Below are 17,549 nucleotides of genomic sequence, written 5' to 3'. Positions count from 1 at the left end.
AGCTGAAGGTTTGGGAGATGGTCCAGAAGAGTTCTTATTTTATTTGAAGAAGGCTGCCTAGCTCTAATTACTAAGGTCACCAAATATAAGCTCAGTTGACTTGGCTACACAGTTAGTGCACAGCAAGCCAAGGTGTGAATGTACAGCACTCTAGCCTGCCGCACATGCTGTGTGGACCCTGCTACTGCACACTAAAAGTTCTATAGTGTAGTCTGACATACTGCTATTTCAAACTGAAGTACATCAAGGCATGCTAGAGAATGATTGGTGTACAGTACCAAGGTCCACATGGCTTGTCAGTGAGCAACAGGCTACAACACTGTACATTCACACCCTGGCTTGCCGTGTGTAGCCAAGTCAACTGAGCTTATATTTGGTGACCTTAGTAATTAGAGCTAGGCAGCCTTCTAAACCTCTACATATGCAATAAAATATCAGAGTTTGAATTGGAAAGATAAGTGCTTATGTATACTCCATCCTCAAGCCACAATCAGCTGGACTCTGACTTCACTGGGTCTCTGCACTGACAAAAAAGGCTGCCTCCATGAATTATTTTTGAGTACAATTATGTAACCAAAAAAAAAAATCTACATTTAGTTTCACTTTCATAATAAAGAGATTGCTCTACACCAGTGGTTCCCAAACTTGTTCCGTTGCTTGTGCAGGAAAAGCCCCTGGCGGGCTGCGCCGGTTTGTTTACCTGCCGCGTCTGCAGGTTCGGCTTATCGCGGCTCCCAGTGGCCGTGGTTTGCTGCTCCAGGACAATGGGAGCTGCTAGAAGCGGCAGCCAATACGTCCCTAGGCCCGCGCTTATACATTATTTTCTGCAAATAACCCCGGGGTTATTGGAGCATTGGGCACACTGGATGAGATACACTACATATTGTAATAGGCATGTGTAGGACCCATGTATCTTACAAAGTGTGTTGTGGTGGTATTGATCATTGTAGCAGTGAAGATATGTCTGCTGATTTTTCATCTGTTCTGGTGGGGTTTGATGCTGCTTTAAGTTGGTGTGTCCTGGTCTGTGAGGAGTTTGCTTGTGATGATGAGCTTGGAGATTGGGGAGTAGTTTTGAAGGCCAGAAGAGGGGGTTCAAGAAAGATTTCTTTCAGGCTAGGGTACACATTGAGTATGGGTTATAGTTGTTTTATGATACCCTGTATAGGTTCCAGTTTGGGGTAATAGTGACAAGTAGGGGTGTGGGGTCAGAGAATTTTATTTCTGTATTAAAGTAGGTTCTCTCGGGGTAGATGGGTGGCCTGTTCAAGGATGTAATCTACTTCTTTGGCGGAGTGTCCTTGTTTGGTGAAGGCAATTTTGAGTGTTAATGTGCATATCCTAGACTTTTTCCTCAAAGCATATTCTGTGGTGTCTGAGTGCCTGGCTATAGATAACACATTTCTTGGTGTATTTGGGGTGGTATTTGGGGTGGTTGCTGAATCTCTGAAGGAAGGTGTGGTGATCCAGAGGTTCTTGTATATAGTTGTCTGTAGGGTTCCATTGTTGCAGCTGATAGCGGTGTCCAGGAAGTTGATGCTAGTGTGGAAGTGTTTCAGAGAGAGTTTAATGAACAGGTGATGGTTCTTGAAGTTGTGGTGGAAATCTATGTTGAGAACAAAATTTATTACAGAACCAAAGGATATGAAGAGAAGAAATTCTTTAATTGGCTTCACACCAGTGCTAAGATCCTGGGTAACAAATGAGGAATTAGAATTAGAAATCCTCTCTAATTGGTATTACTGAAACCTGGTGGGATGATTCACATTACTGGAATATTAAAATCAATGGTTGCAACCTATTTAGGAAGGATCAAATGGTTAAAAGAGGATGAGGAGTGGCACTCTATGTAAAAATGGTATTACCTGTTCCCAAGTCACTCATAATTCAGAAGAAAATTATTTTTAATGCTTATGGATCAATATTCTAATAGGTAAAGCACATGAGGAGGGTATAAGTTTTTGTCTGCTACAGATTACCAAACTTCACTAGAGAACAGGATGACCACTTCTTATACACCTATCTGGAATTTGTAGAGAAAAACAAAGCTGCATGATCATGGGGGACTTCAATTTGAGTGACGTATGTAGGAGGTTTCATGCTACCAGTACTAAAAGATCCTTGAAATTTTTAAACATTATACATGACAATTTCCTAACTCAAGAAGTGTTACAACCAACTCAGAGGAATTCTTTATTAGTCTTTGTCTCAACAGATAAAGAGAAACTGATCACAGAACTGAAAGATTAATGATTGCTTAGGTTCATGTGATCATGACTTGAACACATTTATAGTGTGCAAACAATATATATAAAATACTCTGTGCTTTAATAGGCCCAATTTCACAAAACTGAAAACAATTATGAGCCAAATCATCTGAGAGAGATAACTTAATCACAAAAATTTGTATGATAATTGGGAATCATTTAAGAACACCTTAGGAGATATATATAAAGCAACAACCCCAAAATTGAGGAAGAAGGCTACACTGGTTAAAAAACTGACCTAGTTTAAAGGGCAAGGCATATTGTGACAGGGTTGGGCCAGATGGCTACAGGAGAGTGATAGAAGACAGATATATTAGTCCCAAGTTAAGCAGGTCCCTTTTCCCTGGGTAAGGTAACAGGGGCAGTTCTGGAACAATCAGGAACATGCTGGAACCAATGAAGTCAGACAGGCTAATTAGGACACCTGGAGCCAATTAAGAAGCTGCTAGAATCAATTAAGACAGGCAGGCTAATCAGGGCACCTGGTTTAAAAAGGACCTCACTTTAGTCAGTGAGGGGCGCACAAGGAGCTGAGAGTGAGAAGGCATGCTGCTGGCGGACTGAGGAGTACAAATGCTATCTGGCATCAGGAGGAAGGTCCTGTGGTGAGGATACAGAAGGTGTTGGGAGGAGGCCATGGAGAAGTAGCCCAGGGAGTTGTAGCTGTCACACAGGTGTTACACGAAACTCTGTAGACAGCTGTGGGCTGGAACCCGGAGTAGAGTGCGGGCCCAGGTTCCCCGCATCCCCCCAACTCCCTATTGGATACAGGAGGAGTTGACCTGGACTGTGCATCCCACCTAAGGGGAAGGTCCCTGGCCGGCCCCCCACCCACTAAGTGAACCAGCAGAGACTGTGGGGATTTTTCTCCTTCCTTTTCCTCATGCTGGCCAGTGATGAGGTTAGCTGACTGAATGGCAGGTTTGAGCCGCTAGCAAAAGTGGCCAAACTGAGGGCCGCTGTGAATCTCTGAGGGACGGACATTGATGCAAGCCATGGCTGCCCAGCAGGAGGCTACCCGTGTCCAGGCAGCCGTTCAACAGGAGGCAGTGAGGCTGTAGCAAGAGACTAATCACCTACTGATGGACCAGGCTGCTTAAGACCGGGCTATGTTGCGGGAACTGGTAAACTGCCCTTACAGAGCTGAACCGTGGCTGTGATGTGACGCAGATGATTTGGGCCAGCAACTGGTTGCAGAAAATGACGTGAAATGATGATGTAGAGGCGTACCTCCTGGCCTTTGAGAGGACAGCACTGCGGGAGGCTTGGCCCCAAGAACAGTGGTCTGGCATTCTCGCTCCATTCCTGTGTGGGGAGGCCCAGAAGGCCTACTATGATTTGCCTGAAGAGTCTGCGGCAGACTACCTCCAGCTGAAAGCAAAGATCCTGGCCAGATCTGGGGTAACAACCGCAGTGTGGGCCCAGTGATATCATGAGTGGAGGTACCAGGAGAACAAAACCCCGCAGTCCCAATTATATGACCTCATCCATCTTTCACGAAAGTGGTTACGAACTGAGTCCCTGAGTCCAGAGGAGATACTAGAGCAGGGGTCAGCAGCCTTTCAGAAGTGGTGTGACGAGTCTTCGTTTATTCACTTTAATTTAAGGTTTCACGTGCCAGTAATACATTTTAACGTTTTTTAGAAGGTCTCTCTCTATAAGTCTATATATTATATAAGTACACTATTGTCGTACGTAAAGTAAACAAGGTTTTTAAAATGTTTAAGAAGCTTCATTTAAAATTAAATTAAAATGCTGATCTTACACCGCCGGCCCGCTCAGCCTGCTGCCAGCCTGGAGTTCTGTTCACCTAGGCCTGTGTGCGAGTTACGCACACAGAATGGGGCATTGATGCACCTGGTATTACATTCTGTGGCCCTATGCCATGGTATGAATTATATCTGGACAGTCTCTACGTAAAAGAGTAAATGGACACAAATCAGACGTCAAGAATTCTAACATTCAAAAACCAGTTGGAAAACACTTCAATCTCTTTGGTCACTCGATTACAGACCTAAAAGTGGCAATTCTTCAACAAAAAAACTTAACAAACAGACTTCAAGGAGAGAGTGCTGAATTGGAATTAATTTGCAAACTGGATACAATTAACTTAGGCTTGAATAAAGACTGGGAGTGGATGGGTCATTACACAAAGTAAAACTATTTCCCCATGTTTATTCCCCACCCCACCCCCCAGCTGTTCCTCAGATGTTTTTGTCAACTGCTGGAAATGGCCCACCTTGATTATCACTACAAAGGGTTTTTTGCCCCGCTCTCCTGCTGGTAATAGCTCACCTTACCTGATCACTATCCTTACAGTGTGTATGGTAACACCCATTGTTTCATGTTCTCTGTGTATATAAATCTCCCCACTGTATTTTTCACTGAATGCATCCGATGAAGTGAGCTGTAGCTCACGAAAGCTTATGCTCAAATAAATTTGTTAGTCTCTAAGGTGCCACAAGTACTCCTTTTCTTTTTGCAGATACAGACTAACACGGCTGCTACTCTGAAACCTGTCATTAGGAAGGAGGTGACAGAAATTGATGGGGTCCCTGTGGAAGGGAAAACCCAGGGACCAGGACCCTACTTCATAATGAAAAAGCATCTCTTGGTCTGCTGTGGTCTGATAAAAATATTTTTGACTTGGCTACATTTTTAAAACACAAGTTTCTGCCTGCATGGAATATGCATAATGATAGGGGTTCTTTCAGTAATGAACTCCCTCCATTCTATTGGCACTATACATGCGTACATAACACAGACCTCTATTTTTCCATGCGAGTTACACACACAGAATGGGGCATTGATGCACCTGGTATTACATTCTGTGGCCCTATGCCATGGTATGAATTATATCTCATTCATAATTACCAGAGTGTAACTCTCTAGAGTAATACAATGAAAATGTTATATTTAATAAGAGCATATTGAAAACAATATTAAGCAGAAGTAGATTCATTACACATTCATTATGCAATTAGCAATTAAAAGGCTGTTTTCACTGAGTAAATTATACATAGGTATAACTTAAAGCATATTGGGTTCTTGGTAGACAGAACGGACAGTGAGTACTGATTTCCTCAGTGATATGTAGGGGTAACAAGGCCCCCTGCGTCATTCAGGCACAGGTTAAACATAGTATGTGATTATGTGATACAGTATAGCTTTAGGACGTGATCGCTGTTGTTAATCTTGTCTGTGTATTTCCATTATAACCCCTTTTTCACTCATAACTTTCTGAAATGTTCACCAGGTCTGGGGTGAAATCCTGGCCCCTCTGAACTAAATAAGAATTTTGCCATTGACTTCATTGGGGTCTGAATTTCACCTCTCTCAGCTTTAATGGTGTTGTAGTTTTTGTTCATTTGTTTGTTTTCTGTAAGTAGTTCTGCCTTTTTTGACTAAGAAGGGAGTGGGGAATAATATGTGTCTCCCATTTATAATGTTAATATAATTAAGTTATTAATTATTAATTATTATTATTATTATTATTATTATTATTATTATTATTATTATTATTCGTGGTAGTAATAATATCACAGTGGCACCTAAAAATCTCAAATCAGGGATTTATGTCCCATTGTGCTAGGCACAGCACAAGCACTAATTAAAAAGACAATGCATGCCCCAAAACTATTCTTCAGCATTTTGGAAACAACTGAAGAACAGAGAGTAGAAACCTAAAATTTGACAGTAAAATTACTGTTGTAGAAAATTGCCTTGGGGTGTTCTAGTAAAATGTGTTGTATTCTGCAGGTCAAGGGAGCATATGCAAAACACATGTACATGCACACACATTGCAAACTGTGAAGATATTCTGTTTGCTTTCTTTTAATGTCATTTTAATTATGTCCATACGATCCTAGAAATATAGGTCTGCAAGGGACCTTGAGAAGTCAACAAATCCAGCCCCCTGCACTGGGGCAGGACCAAGTATACTTAGACCATGCCTGACATGTATTTGTCCAACCTGTTCTTAAAAACCTCCAATAATGGGGATTGAAGGAACAGAAAAGGACACCATGTAGAGTCAAGCACAGGAGTTTATTATGCACAGCGCTGGAGGAGTGTCACTTTGCTTATTTGGCTCAGAGACACTGCAAAACAATTGATTACAATAGATTATATAGAATGCTCATTGGGCAGAGAGAAGTGATGGGGTGGGAGTCCCCAAGCCCCTGGATAGGTTCTAGCAGCAAGACAAGATAAGCACAATAAGAAAATGGTCTAAAAGATTGCATAATGGCTCCACCCATGGTTTAGATTAACATATTGCTGATACACAGGTGATTACCCTCAAACTATCTCTATTAAAGTATATAGGTTAAATCCTAATTTTGGGGTCCAGGGGAATGAGGTAGCAGCTCTCACGGTTGATCAACAGGTACATTCCTGGGGATTTAAAGCAAAAAAGCAGTAATTAGTATTTAAAAATAACAATTGTTTATAGTTTTACCCTTGCATTTCTATGGACTAGGATTGGCATACATCTGTGAGGGGAGGGTGTCATTACTAATGTCAATCATGTTAGGCCTCTTCCCAAACTCTGTTCTGGTGTCTGAGGGGTATTGTACCACTATCTTCTTCCTGCACCAGGGAGTTAACTTTAAGACCCTTCTCAGCGCTTTGTGTGTTTGTAACTCGCGATAAGGACACCCAATTACGGCTCACCATCTGGAGTTATGCTGACTCTGCTCATTGACTTGAAACACACAAGGTTGTCTGTCTACCCCAGCTTTCTCTTAGCCATGTATTGTTCTTTGTTAGCTAGCCCTCATGCCCCAGGCCAAGTTGTGGACTTCGGGCCTATATTAAAAGTTCTGAACAGAAACTGTGGTAAAGATTTTTCATCCACAGCAATGGATTTTGGCCCTTCAGGGATTCTATGCATTCCTTTGGAAGCCTATTACAGAGCTTAACTGCCCTTATAATTAAAATGTTTTTTCCTCTAATATCTAATGTATATGTTCCTGGCTGCATATTAATATAACACATGATAAGTGGGAGGAATATGGTGACCCCTTGAAATATAAGACATTTTACAATTTGGTACTAAAGCAATTGCAGGTTGTCAAACATGAGAATTTCAAAATATTTATGAAATACCGTATGATAAGCCTAAATTGTGGCATTTTGAATAGCTACTTTTATATTCAACACTTCAAAATATTGTCCTTTACCTTTGAATTTTGAACACCTTCCTTGGCTATTCATTGCAATAACATGATTCAGTAACATTTGATTCTGTTCTTTTGTTTTCCCCAGGCTTGTAATATTCATTTCTATAGTTTACAATATAGAGCATTGGTTGAGGGGATGGCAGTTGTTCGCAGTTCCTACAACCATACTTGTTTCAGTTTTTGTTTTGCAATCAAAAGTGAAAAAAAAAGAAGCGTGGGATCACTCCACAGCTTACTAAACCTGATCAAATAGAATTTTCAGGAAAGATTTTATTACATAAAACAAGGCACCAAATACTTGAAGGAAAAAAGTCTGTCTCTCTCTATGGTAGATGATTATGATGAAGGCCAAAAATCAGAAGTGTTTAAAATTTCTTCCAGGATACGCTATCATGTTCCTCATGGCCAACATCACCAGGGCTTAGGTGGGAGAAGAGATGGTGTGATCTCCGATTAATCCCGCTCCTTCATTCCCGTTTTTCCCAGTACCTCCCAGGATCAGACTTGTGCAGGTAAATAAGTATGTATGCTTGAAATTTGTCTTGCTTGTGGATAGTTATAATCTTAATGGTAACTTAGTAAATCAGCACTTCAGTTGAAAAGATAAATATATATTTCCCCATAGTCATGGGTCATAGAGCTGCTTGATTGTTCAGTCCTCTGACTACTTGTCTCGGTTTAGTTTAATAATCATTCTACTGTTGATCATGGCTCTCAAGCCAATTTTAATAGACATCAGCAAGGAAGTTAAAAAAATAATAGTTATACTTGAAAATCTTCCCAAATATTTTGCATTCAAGTTGATTTTTGTTCAGGAATCTTATAAAGCAAGCTTAATAAGCTCATTATTTTAATGGTCTGAACACCTAGATATCATTGCTTTCAATTCTGCCAGCAACATACAGCAATAGACATTTTCTAATAGGTGTCAGTATGAGTTTTACTCAAGTAACTAAGAGGCAGCTGTGTACATGCACACTAGCCCAGTACATGTCCATACTTCAGTCTGCCACCTGTGCCTCCAACCAACTAAGACAAAATTGTTCTTAAGCATTTAGGAATCACAGGAATTAAAATACAAAACTCTGATGGAAAAGGTAACAAATCAGTTACCATGTAGATTTCATGATTGGCTGGTATTCCTGACTAGAACTGAGCAAAAATATTTTTTTTTGGTTCATTGGCTAAACCAAAAAAATGTGAAAAAAAAGGTTGTTTTGGGTCAAACAAAATATTTTCCTGTGTTTTCAGGTGGTTTTATTTTTTTTATTTATTTATTTTGTGTTAAATGTAGGCACATTTTTAAACGAAACATCATTTCAAAATGAAAAATCGAAATGTGTTGTTTTGAAATGTCAAAATGTTTTGACTCTCTTGGAAATGTTTCCCCATTGCTTTTTCTTTTTTCCTTTTTTGCTTGCTTTTGGCTGAAACAATTTGCCAAATTTTAACTGAATTTGCCAACAGTTTCAGTTGACCCAACTGTTTGATTTCACCTCCTCTGTTCCTGACATCAGCTTCATTTACTGTTCTTCGGCTTGGTGTAGGAAGAATGAGGACTACATCATACCCTGACTACTCATTACTAGGTAGTGATGGATGTTGAGAGAGAAAGAGAGAATTTAAAAAATGGGAATAAAATGGGGACAGGAAACTTCTCTGGGGAAATGGAAGGCATGTCATTACTTCGGTCAAATTTGAACACTGTTTTGCTGTAAACTCAACTTAAGGTATGGTCTTCACTACCCGCTGGATCGGTGGGCAGTGATGGATCCAGCAGGGATCGATTTATCGCATCTAACGTAGACACGATAAATTGACCCCTGAGCGCTCTTCCGTCGACTCCTGTACTCCAGCGCCACGAGAGGCGCAGGCAGAGTCGATGGGGGACCGGCAGCAGTTGACTCACCGCTGAAGTTGTGTAACTTAGATCGATCCCCTCCCCTCCCAAGGTAGACCAGGGCTAAGCAATTGACTTCAGTGAGGACTACTCACATGGTTAAAGTTAAGCACGCATGTAACTAGTTGTTGGATCTGGGGCCTTAAAGTTTAATTTTGAACACTGACAAAATACAATTATATTCTGTTTGTTTTGGTTCTAACATGCATAGACTTATGGAGTTCATACTTAGGTATAGCAGTTTCTTTTAAGAAAGTAACCATATATCTGAGATTTAAATCCAGCCCATGATTTCCAGAAAAGAAATTTATGAGTATGTCTAGGTCAAAGTAAAATAATGTTATGTGTTTTCATCCTAGAATAATTGCACAATCTCCTGTATCCGCCTATATTAACTATGTAATATGAACAATTAACCCAACACAATTTATATGGAAGAAAGTTGAGCTGGCAATGAGAAAAAATTATGTTTTGGTGGACAATTGTTTAAAAACAACTTTTAGTTGTGTTGGGTAAGCCAGATTCTGGCCCTTCTGATTACTGAAAATTACTCTGGAATACAATAGTGTCTCAAAAGTGTTATCAGAAGAATGCAGATAAATTCATAATGATGATAGAAAACACTGAAGCTATTGAAAGCAATATTAAAGAGAGGATTTTGAAAACAATATTGAGTAAAAATAGATTCATTGCACATTATTTAATTAGTAATTAAAAGCCTGTTTTCACTAAACAAATTGTATTACATGATGCCTTTTTATGTCTCAATTAGTTCATATTTGTGTTTTGAAAATATAGAATGATATATAAGTATTAACTAAGTATCATTATTGTATTCATTATCATCATCATCACTTATCTACTTGTAATGGACCACTTTATGCACAGTATTGGAGAGGAACCTTCTAGTAATTTGAAGGTTAATTCAGGACAGTGTTCAAAAAGACTTTGATATGCTTTCAATTGTTTGGTTTTTTTACACCACCTTTTAAAAATGTTACTGTACAGAAATATTCTGTTTCATACACATGCTCACATTTATGATTACCCAAATTCTTGCACACAGCCTTGATAACATGGATTAAAGTATAAGCTAATCAAAGAGCAACATTTGCAACATACTAATACTTTAACCTTAAAATAAAGCCACATGCTGCCAGATTTATGCTTTTTGACTTATTGATTTAAAACCTTCCATGAATTTCATGCTGCAGAAGCCCAGGAACTCAAATTCTACTCAGGCAACTAATTCAGCAAGAAATCAACTGGCAGACAGAACCAATGTTCTTAAATATTTTCTGTACCATAGAATAGAAAAACATGGTGCAAACCAAAGGGTATTTCAAATCAGTTTTTTTCTTCTATATATCACAAACCCTGAGTTTGATTTATTTGTGTCTACGTGATCATGTATATGAACAGCAAAGGGATTCCAACTTTTCACTGGGGTTAAAGAAGAGATTCTTATCATCTCAAAATCCCCAGGCCTGGAGGAGAGTCCTTTATCTGATGCTCATTAAGCTTCAGCCAGTAGAAGGCCTTGGTTTTTTTTGTTTTTGTTTTTGGGGGGTTTTTTGGCTTAGGAAAAGCTGCATTTACTCCCTGATGATAACAAAGGGGTCAGAGCTGACTTCCCTGAAACCAGGTGGTCAACCTTTTTATGCGTGTGTATGCATGTGTTTGTGAGTGAGTGTGTGTATCCCAATATCCTGCTGAAAAGGGACTTTTTCCCCTTGTCAAGAAGGAATTTCCGATTATTTTTTCCATGCCTAAAAGAGAGCCAGAACTTCTCTTTGACTCTGTTGGATGAAAAATCCTTTGTTTTCCCTCCTTGCAAAGAAGAAATAGGAAAATTCTATTTTCACCTTGCTAAGAAGGGACTCGGACTGTCTGCTTGCCAGGAATCCTGAAGAAAACATTCTCTGCTCTAAACAGAGAATCAGTCTGTTTTCCCTGAACATGGTCTCTGTTGAGTTTATGTGAAGTAAGGGCCTGACTTTCACAAGGGGTATTTACAGGGAAAACAGATGTGTCTTTGACCAGAACAATCCAACCATGGGAAGGGGGCTCAGGCTGGAGGAATAGGGCTTATATACACTCCCCTGGATGCACAGGAGCCAGTAGTTTACCCTAATCCCCACCTTTTCCAACCTAAATGGAAGAGGAGAGAACCTTCAAGGAACTGCTATCCTTTTTTTTTTCTGGATGGTTCAGAAAGACTCCATGCCTTTGAGGTTATGATGGGGGCATTTAAAGGGAAAACAGGCATGTCTTTGACTGGCTCTGCTCTTAGATGTGGATGAAGGCAACAGTCACCCTGAATATGGGAGTTACTAACTCACTAAAACAAAGAACCCTCGTGTACTAGATATACAGCAGCTGGACATTCCACAGAACTATAATGCAGTTTTAAGAAGTAGAAAGAATCTTTACAAAATATTTTATGATGTCAGCAACTGATTTCATTACGTGAGACCCAATCTTCCTCTTAAGGATGACTGATTGTGGATGAGCTACTCTCACAGTACCTGACTGACACATGCCTAATTTTGAACTATGAATTTAGTGCTGAAGGATGGAGTTCTCACAGAATGCCAAGTTTGGGATGCAATAGTCTCCATGTGCTTTGCAATTTCTTGTTCTGGGAGATTAAATGAGGCTCGGCTTCGGTGGCTGTTAAACCAGAGACCCAGGAGCCTCCTATAGGCTGCATTCCAGAAAGGCTCTTTACTGAAGAAATTAAATCCCTTTGTACTTAGTATACAAATGTTCTTTCTTGCTTTGTAATTGCCTGGCATTCAACTGCAGTAAATCAGTCTGTAATGCATGACAACACATTATATAACTGCCCAGATTAGGCTACTTGGAAGGCTTCCACTTATGTCAATAAAAAGGAGTACTTGTGGCACCTTAGAGACTAACCAATTTATTTGAGCATAAGCTTTCGTGAGCTACATCGGTTGCATCCGATGAAGTGAACTGTAGCTCACGAAAGCTTATGCTCAAATAAATTGGTTAGTCTCTAAGGTGCCACAAGTACTCCTTTTCTTGTTGAGAATACAGACTAACACGGCTGTTACTCTGAAACCTGTCACTTATGTCAATGAGTATCTCATAGACTTTCATTGTATTTAGTTTATGCTCAAATATTGCAGAAAGGTAATATGAAAAAAATCATTGTGGATCAATTTTGAATTCTCCAATCCTTTCATAAGTAGTTTAGAACAGGATAATTTTAAAACAAAAACTCTATCACTTATAGGAACCAGCATAGAACAATTTAGACACTAAGGTAACTTCATTTAAAGAATGGCTTTAAAATCAAAACTTTTAGGGATGAAATTTTTATTATATGACATTTCAGGAAACCTTGCTTTCAATGTTTGATAATGAATTTCTTACACTTGTACTTTTTCACTTCATATAACAGTTGTTAAACTTCCAAATAATCCCAAATACAGTTGTATAAATATTGAATTGTTTTTAAAAATGCACCAGATATTCTCATTTATTTAGCTTCTGAGGCTATTCAGGTAAGTATTTTGAGGAGACTCTATGAACTGGAATTCTGAGGGGAAAACATTGTTCTATAACTGATGTAGAGGCATCATAAAATTTCCCAGAACTGAGCGATCATTCAGTCTAAGGGCCAACACTTTCAAACCTGGGTGTCTAAAGTTAGGCTTCTAAATCCATATTAAGAACTTAAATCAACTGCTTAAATACAGATTTAGGAATTTAACTTTAAATAGTCAGGTTTGAAAATGTTGGTCAAGATTTCCAAGTAACCATTCTTATCTTTGTAGCTCTGCCATCTATAAAAGTTAAATATAATCTCGATTGACCTGTTATTATATTCATTTTAATTAAAGTTAGATATATATAAAATGAGATAACTAAGATGAGAGTTCAGCAGTGGACCATTGTGGTTGAAAGAAAAGCTTTTCTACATGTGGTGTTAAGATGATATGTTAGAACAGTTGACTTTTTCTGCTGACCTGATCTGTTATGAAATGTCTATAGGCAAAATGCATTCCAAATAATTGCTGTGGATGGAGTTTGCAGTGGAATAATTCAGTCTCTCTCTGCTGAAGACTGTATGGACTGGCTACAAGCAATAGCAACTAACATTTCCAACCTCACAAAGCACAATGTAAGTATAGATCAAAGTGGTTCAGTGGATTTCTAAATCATATTTGACCATCGCTATTGTAAAATGTCTTATAGGTTTAAGCATAGAATTATTTGTTCATAAACAATGCTTGAGATTTCCTCAGGGAAGTCAGCTCAGTCTATCATAAAGTCAGACTTTTTGAAAACTCTTTGAAAGGGAAATGATTTTCTCCCCAGCTATACTGTCCACTTCTTCACTATCAAGATTATTTGCTTTTTAGTAGTACCTACGAGATTTAGAGAAACAGAGCTTGAAATTTAGGAAGATCAGGTGACTTGGTTATGCATGTCTGCAAGTAAAAAGTAAATGTTATTTTTATACATTTTGAAAAACAGAAATACATTTTTCCTTGGAAGTCCATTAGAGCAGGGATCATGCCTACCTTTGTGTTTGCACATCATCCTAACACACAAGTGTCCTGATCCGGGCCTCTGGATGCTTCCATCATATCAACACATAACATTAATAATGCATTTGTGCTTCATGCTCTTTACTTTATTCATGGTTTAATCTTATGTGAGAGATGTTTCATATTCTACTGAGGATACATTTAATGCAAAAGCTTTTCCAAACTACCTTACTGATAAAATGGCAGGGTATTTGGTAGATTAGATATCATTTGTGTATCAACTTTTGCATTGTATGTTTTTCTTTACTCAAGGGGGGCAAATACACATGGGGCTAAACTTATCCATATTATAAGCCATGTAACTCACCAATGAACAATTCAGCCCATTGGGTTTTAATTTAGGTCCCATAAGATTTCCTTCAATCTGAATTACCTTCCCCTACCTGCTTCAAAATTTGTTTTTATTTCAAATGCTGGGAACACATTGCAGGTGATTTATATTCTAGTTGCAAAACTATGTTCCAGCTGGCAGCAATATGTAAAAGTCAGTGCATTGGAAAAAACATGATAGACATGAATTCATCCACCATCTGTAAGCTTCCATGCGATACAAGCCAAATTTCTTGGCTATTTATTCATCCCTGTAATGTTGTTGCTGCATAAGACTGCTAGTCTCACCAGGATCCTGACAAATGAGGATGCTCTTTCTTTCTGTTACGAACTTTAGATCATACTATAAACTATTTTTGCTATTTACAATAGAGCATTTGTTTTCTCATAATAATGCGTTGTTGCACACAACCATCTGGCATCGCTTTAAATGGCTCTGATTATGCTGTAATCACAGCTACCTAAAGTAACTTCATTTTGCTAAAACATTGTGGTTACATGACAAGTCTTATTTCAATATTTTAAAATGAGCACAGTATATAATTCCACAGTAGATTCCATAAAACACTAGGAACAAATGTAGGCAACACTCTACAGTAAGAGGTAAATGGATAATTATTCCTTTATTGTGCAAATCTTAGGATGTTGTTTTAGCACCGCGGCTCATAGTGGAATGGCTTTAATTGAGGGTCTGTCAGGGTTTATAATCCCTCTGTGTAATAATTGTCTATATGTATATCTTGAAGTCCAGCCTGCCCATGGCCAGGCTGAACTCATGGGAAGTGATAAGGACTCTGTTATTTATAATGCGGTCATACTGTTCTTTAAAAAATATCAATTACCAGTAAGAATTACAGTTGACATCATACAGTGATGTGTGAACATACGATCATTTGGAGACACAGATATGAGGAAAGTAACTGCATTGCTCTGCACAATGATCAGATGAGATGAGAGGTTCTTCTGATTCATCTCCATACAGAATGGATATTGACATTCACATACTGTTGCTGTTAACGATGTTTTTGCCTGAGAAAGATAAGACATTTAGTTGCGGTCACAACTGATTCTATTCTAACTTGACATGCAAGGCTACAAATGACAAAAAGGTTACAGGCCTTCCTATAAACGAGAAGACAAACAAATAGATATTCACTCTGCTGATTTTTTGGTTTGAATTACATTCATACTTACTCCTAGTGGTTGTGTCAATGCATTTACCCTTTACTTTGAGGCACAGCACTGAGCAAATGTAAGTAATAAGGGTCAGAAAAGTCTTAATAACTCCTGACAGCCTCTTCCATAGAAACTGTGCGTGGCTGAAGCTCTGTTGGTTAGTGTTTGGGTACAGGTAAGGAACAGCGGGTCAGTGTAGCATGCTGCAGAATAATGGTCTGGCAGAAGTTAATACTTTTCTCAGCCAATAGAACTCAGCTGGAGAACTTTTAATTTATGACCCACAAAATGGCAGAAAGACCATTTGGTGACTCAAATCCCATAAACCTTTGCATGGGGGAGGATAAGGCTTTCCCCTCTCCTCCCTGCTTGCACAATGCTTAGTTTGGAGATGTCAGAAGCAGTGATCTGCGGCTCCAAAACACCTGGAAGCAGCCCTCTGGTCTCTTCTAACTGAGACCTGTGTGGGTGGAAGGAGGATGGGAAGCTGCCAGTTTGGATGCTGGGCAGGAGGGTGAATGTAAAGCTGGAAGTAGCAGGAGCATGAGGAACAAGCAAGCTGATCCTTCCTTCCTTTACCCAGGTTCCCACTGGGACTTTCCAACAGGAGATTTTGCTGTTCTCAGCCAGTGGGGTGTGAGCCACAAGTTTCTTCAGAACTATAGCTGAGCAAGCAATTGATATTTTCATTTAGTAGCAGAACTAAAAAAATCCAAAAACCCCCCAAGTTGTTGAACCAAAGCTGAATTTTGTTTTTTCTTTCAGCAAGAAATGGAAAAAAAATAATTGGCATTGAATGATGTTTCAAATGTCATTTTGATTGCTTTTTAAAATTGAAACTGTTTCAATATTTTTGAAATTGTTTTCCTTATTTTTTTTATTCAGCTGAAACTATCTGCCTAATTTGACGCGAATTTGTGCATAGCTTTAGTTGCTCTGGAACTGGATTTTTGACTGAAAAATTTCACCCAGCTATACTCCTCACCTGGTTCTTGGTTGCCCTGTGCTGTTTGAGTAGTTCTGCTCAAAGAAATGTTAACTTCTGCTCATTTACTTCTGCTGAATATCTACTCCTGTGGAGGGGAAGTTGTGTAGTTGTGTGAAGGTGGCAGCAAATAGCACCTTGGCTTTTAAGGGAACTGTGCTGTAAGGAGCCAAGGGACTGACTCAGGGGTCATGTTCTTTATGAGGACCTTTTGTGTCCACCACTTGCCAGGGCCTCAATCATCAGTACAGTATATTCTCGAGGGATTCAATCATTTCAGAATTCTGAATGACTTCAATGGGGACAGAATTTCAACAAAGATCATTATCAAGCTCAGCTCAGTTCAAAATAATTCTGTGGCACAATGAGCTATATGAGTGCTGCAACCACGAAAAAAAGACAGAAGCTTTAAATCTTTGTTACAGGTAAATACAGTGCATCAGGTATCTGCCTAGAGTAGGGCTGAACAGTATGTTTGGTGGGTTATCCTCTGTGTCCATTTGTCACTCTTGCCCATTCCTCTTTCTGTGAAATATTTCTACATAGTGTGATAGTATCTCTGCCATGTCTTTCCTTTCCCCTTTCATCATTTCCTTGAAACTCTTCAGCAAAGTAATAGTTTTGCTTATGACTGTTACCTTAGAGCTAGTACTTTACGATAAAATATTTTGTCAAACATTAACTCCAGAAAGACAGCTAAACCTGCGTACGTCATCCAAGAGATAAAGTGGTGACAAAAAGTAATTGTAAATGTACGACAGAAACGTGTATAAGATCTTGTGAGATTTACTACAGTATCTCAGTTTATTCAATGGGTAAAAACGGTGATATTGCACACTTTCCAGGTAAATCTTACAAGATGTCACATATCTGTGAAATTACTATGTCACAGCCATACTGCCCTGCAGAGGAAGAATGGCCTTGTGGTTAAGGCACTGGACTAGGATTCAGGAGATCCTGAGTGACCTTTGGCAAGTTATGTGTTTAAAATTCAATTGAAGTCAATAGGACTTGAGCATGTTCTTGAAGTTAAACACAAGCTTAAGTGCTTTCCTGACTCAGCGACCTCATCTCTTTACCTCCATTCTTCTTTTGTAAATTGGGTATAGTTAGGGCAGCCAACCC

The 17,549-nt window shown here is 39.1% G+C and overlaps 1 protein-coding gene across 14 annotated transcripts in view; it reads left to right on the top strand.

Moving 5' to 3' along the window:
• Positions 1 to 17,549, top strand: part of SNTG1 (syntrophin gamma 1) — a 525,384-nt gene that overhangs the window by 348,410 nt on the left and 159,425 nt on the right. For 12 of the 14 annotated variants that reach the window (XM_075125232.1, XM_075125233.1, XM_075125239.1 and 9 more), the window contains 3 exons: positions 4,753 to 4,881; positions 7,832 to 7,962; positions 13,374 to 13,503. In XM_075125232.1, the coding sequence (XP_074981333.1) occupies positions 4,753 to 4,881; positions 7,832 to 7,962; positions 13,374 to 13,503 (390 nt within the window). The remainder of the gene's footprint in view (positions 1 to 4,752; positions 4,882 to 7,831; positions 7,963 to 13,373; positions 13,504 to 17,549) is intronic. The other 2 variants (XM_048840626.2, XM_048840629.2) reach the window with 1 other exon arrangement.

Source organism: Caretta caretta, chromosome 2 (assembly GCF_965140235.1).
Source record: "Caretta caretta isolate rCarCar2 chromosome 2, rCarCar1.hap1, whole genome shotgun sequence".
NCBI classification, from domain to species: domain Eukaryota; kingdom Metazoa; phylum Chordata; order Testudines; family Cheloniidae; genus Caretta; species Caretta caretta.
The sequence above is the reverse complement of the archived record's forward strand: the minus strand, read 5'-3'. Positions and strand labels throughout refer to the sequence as shown.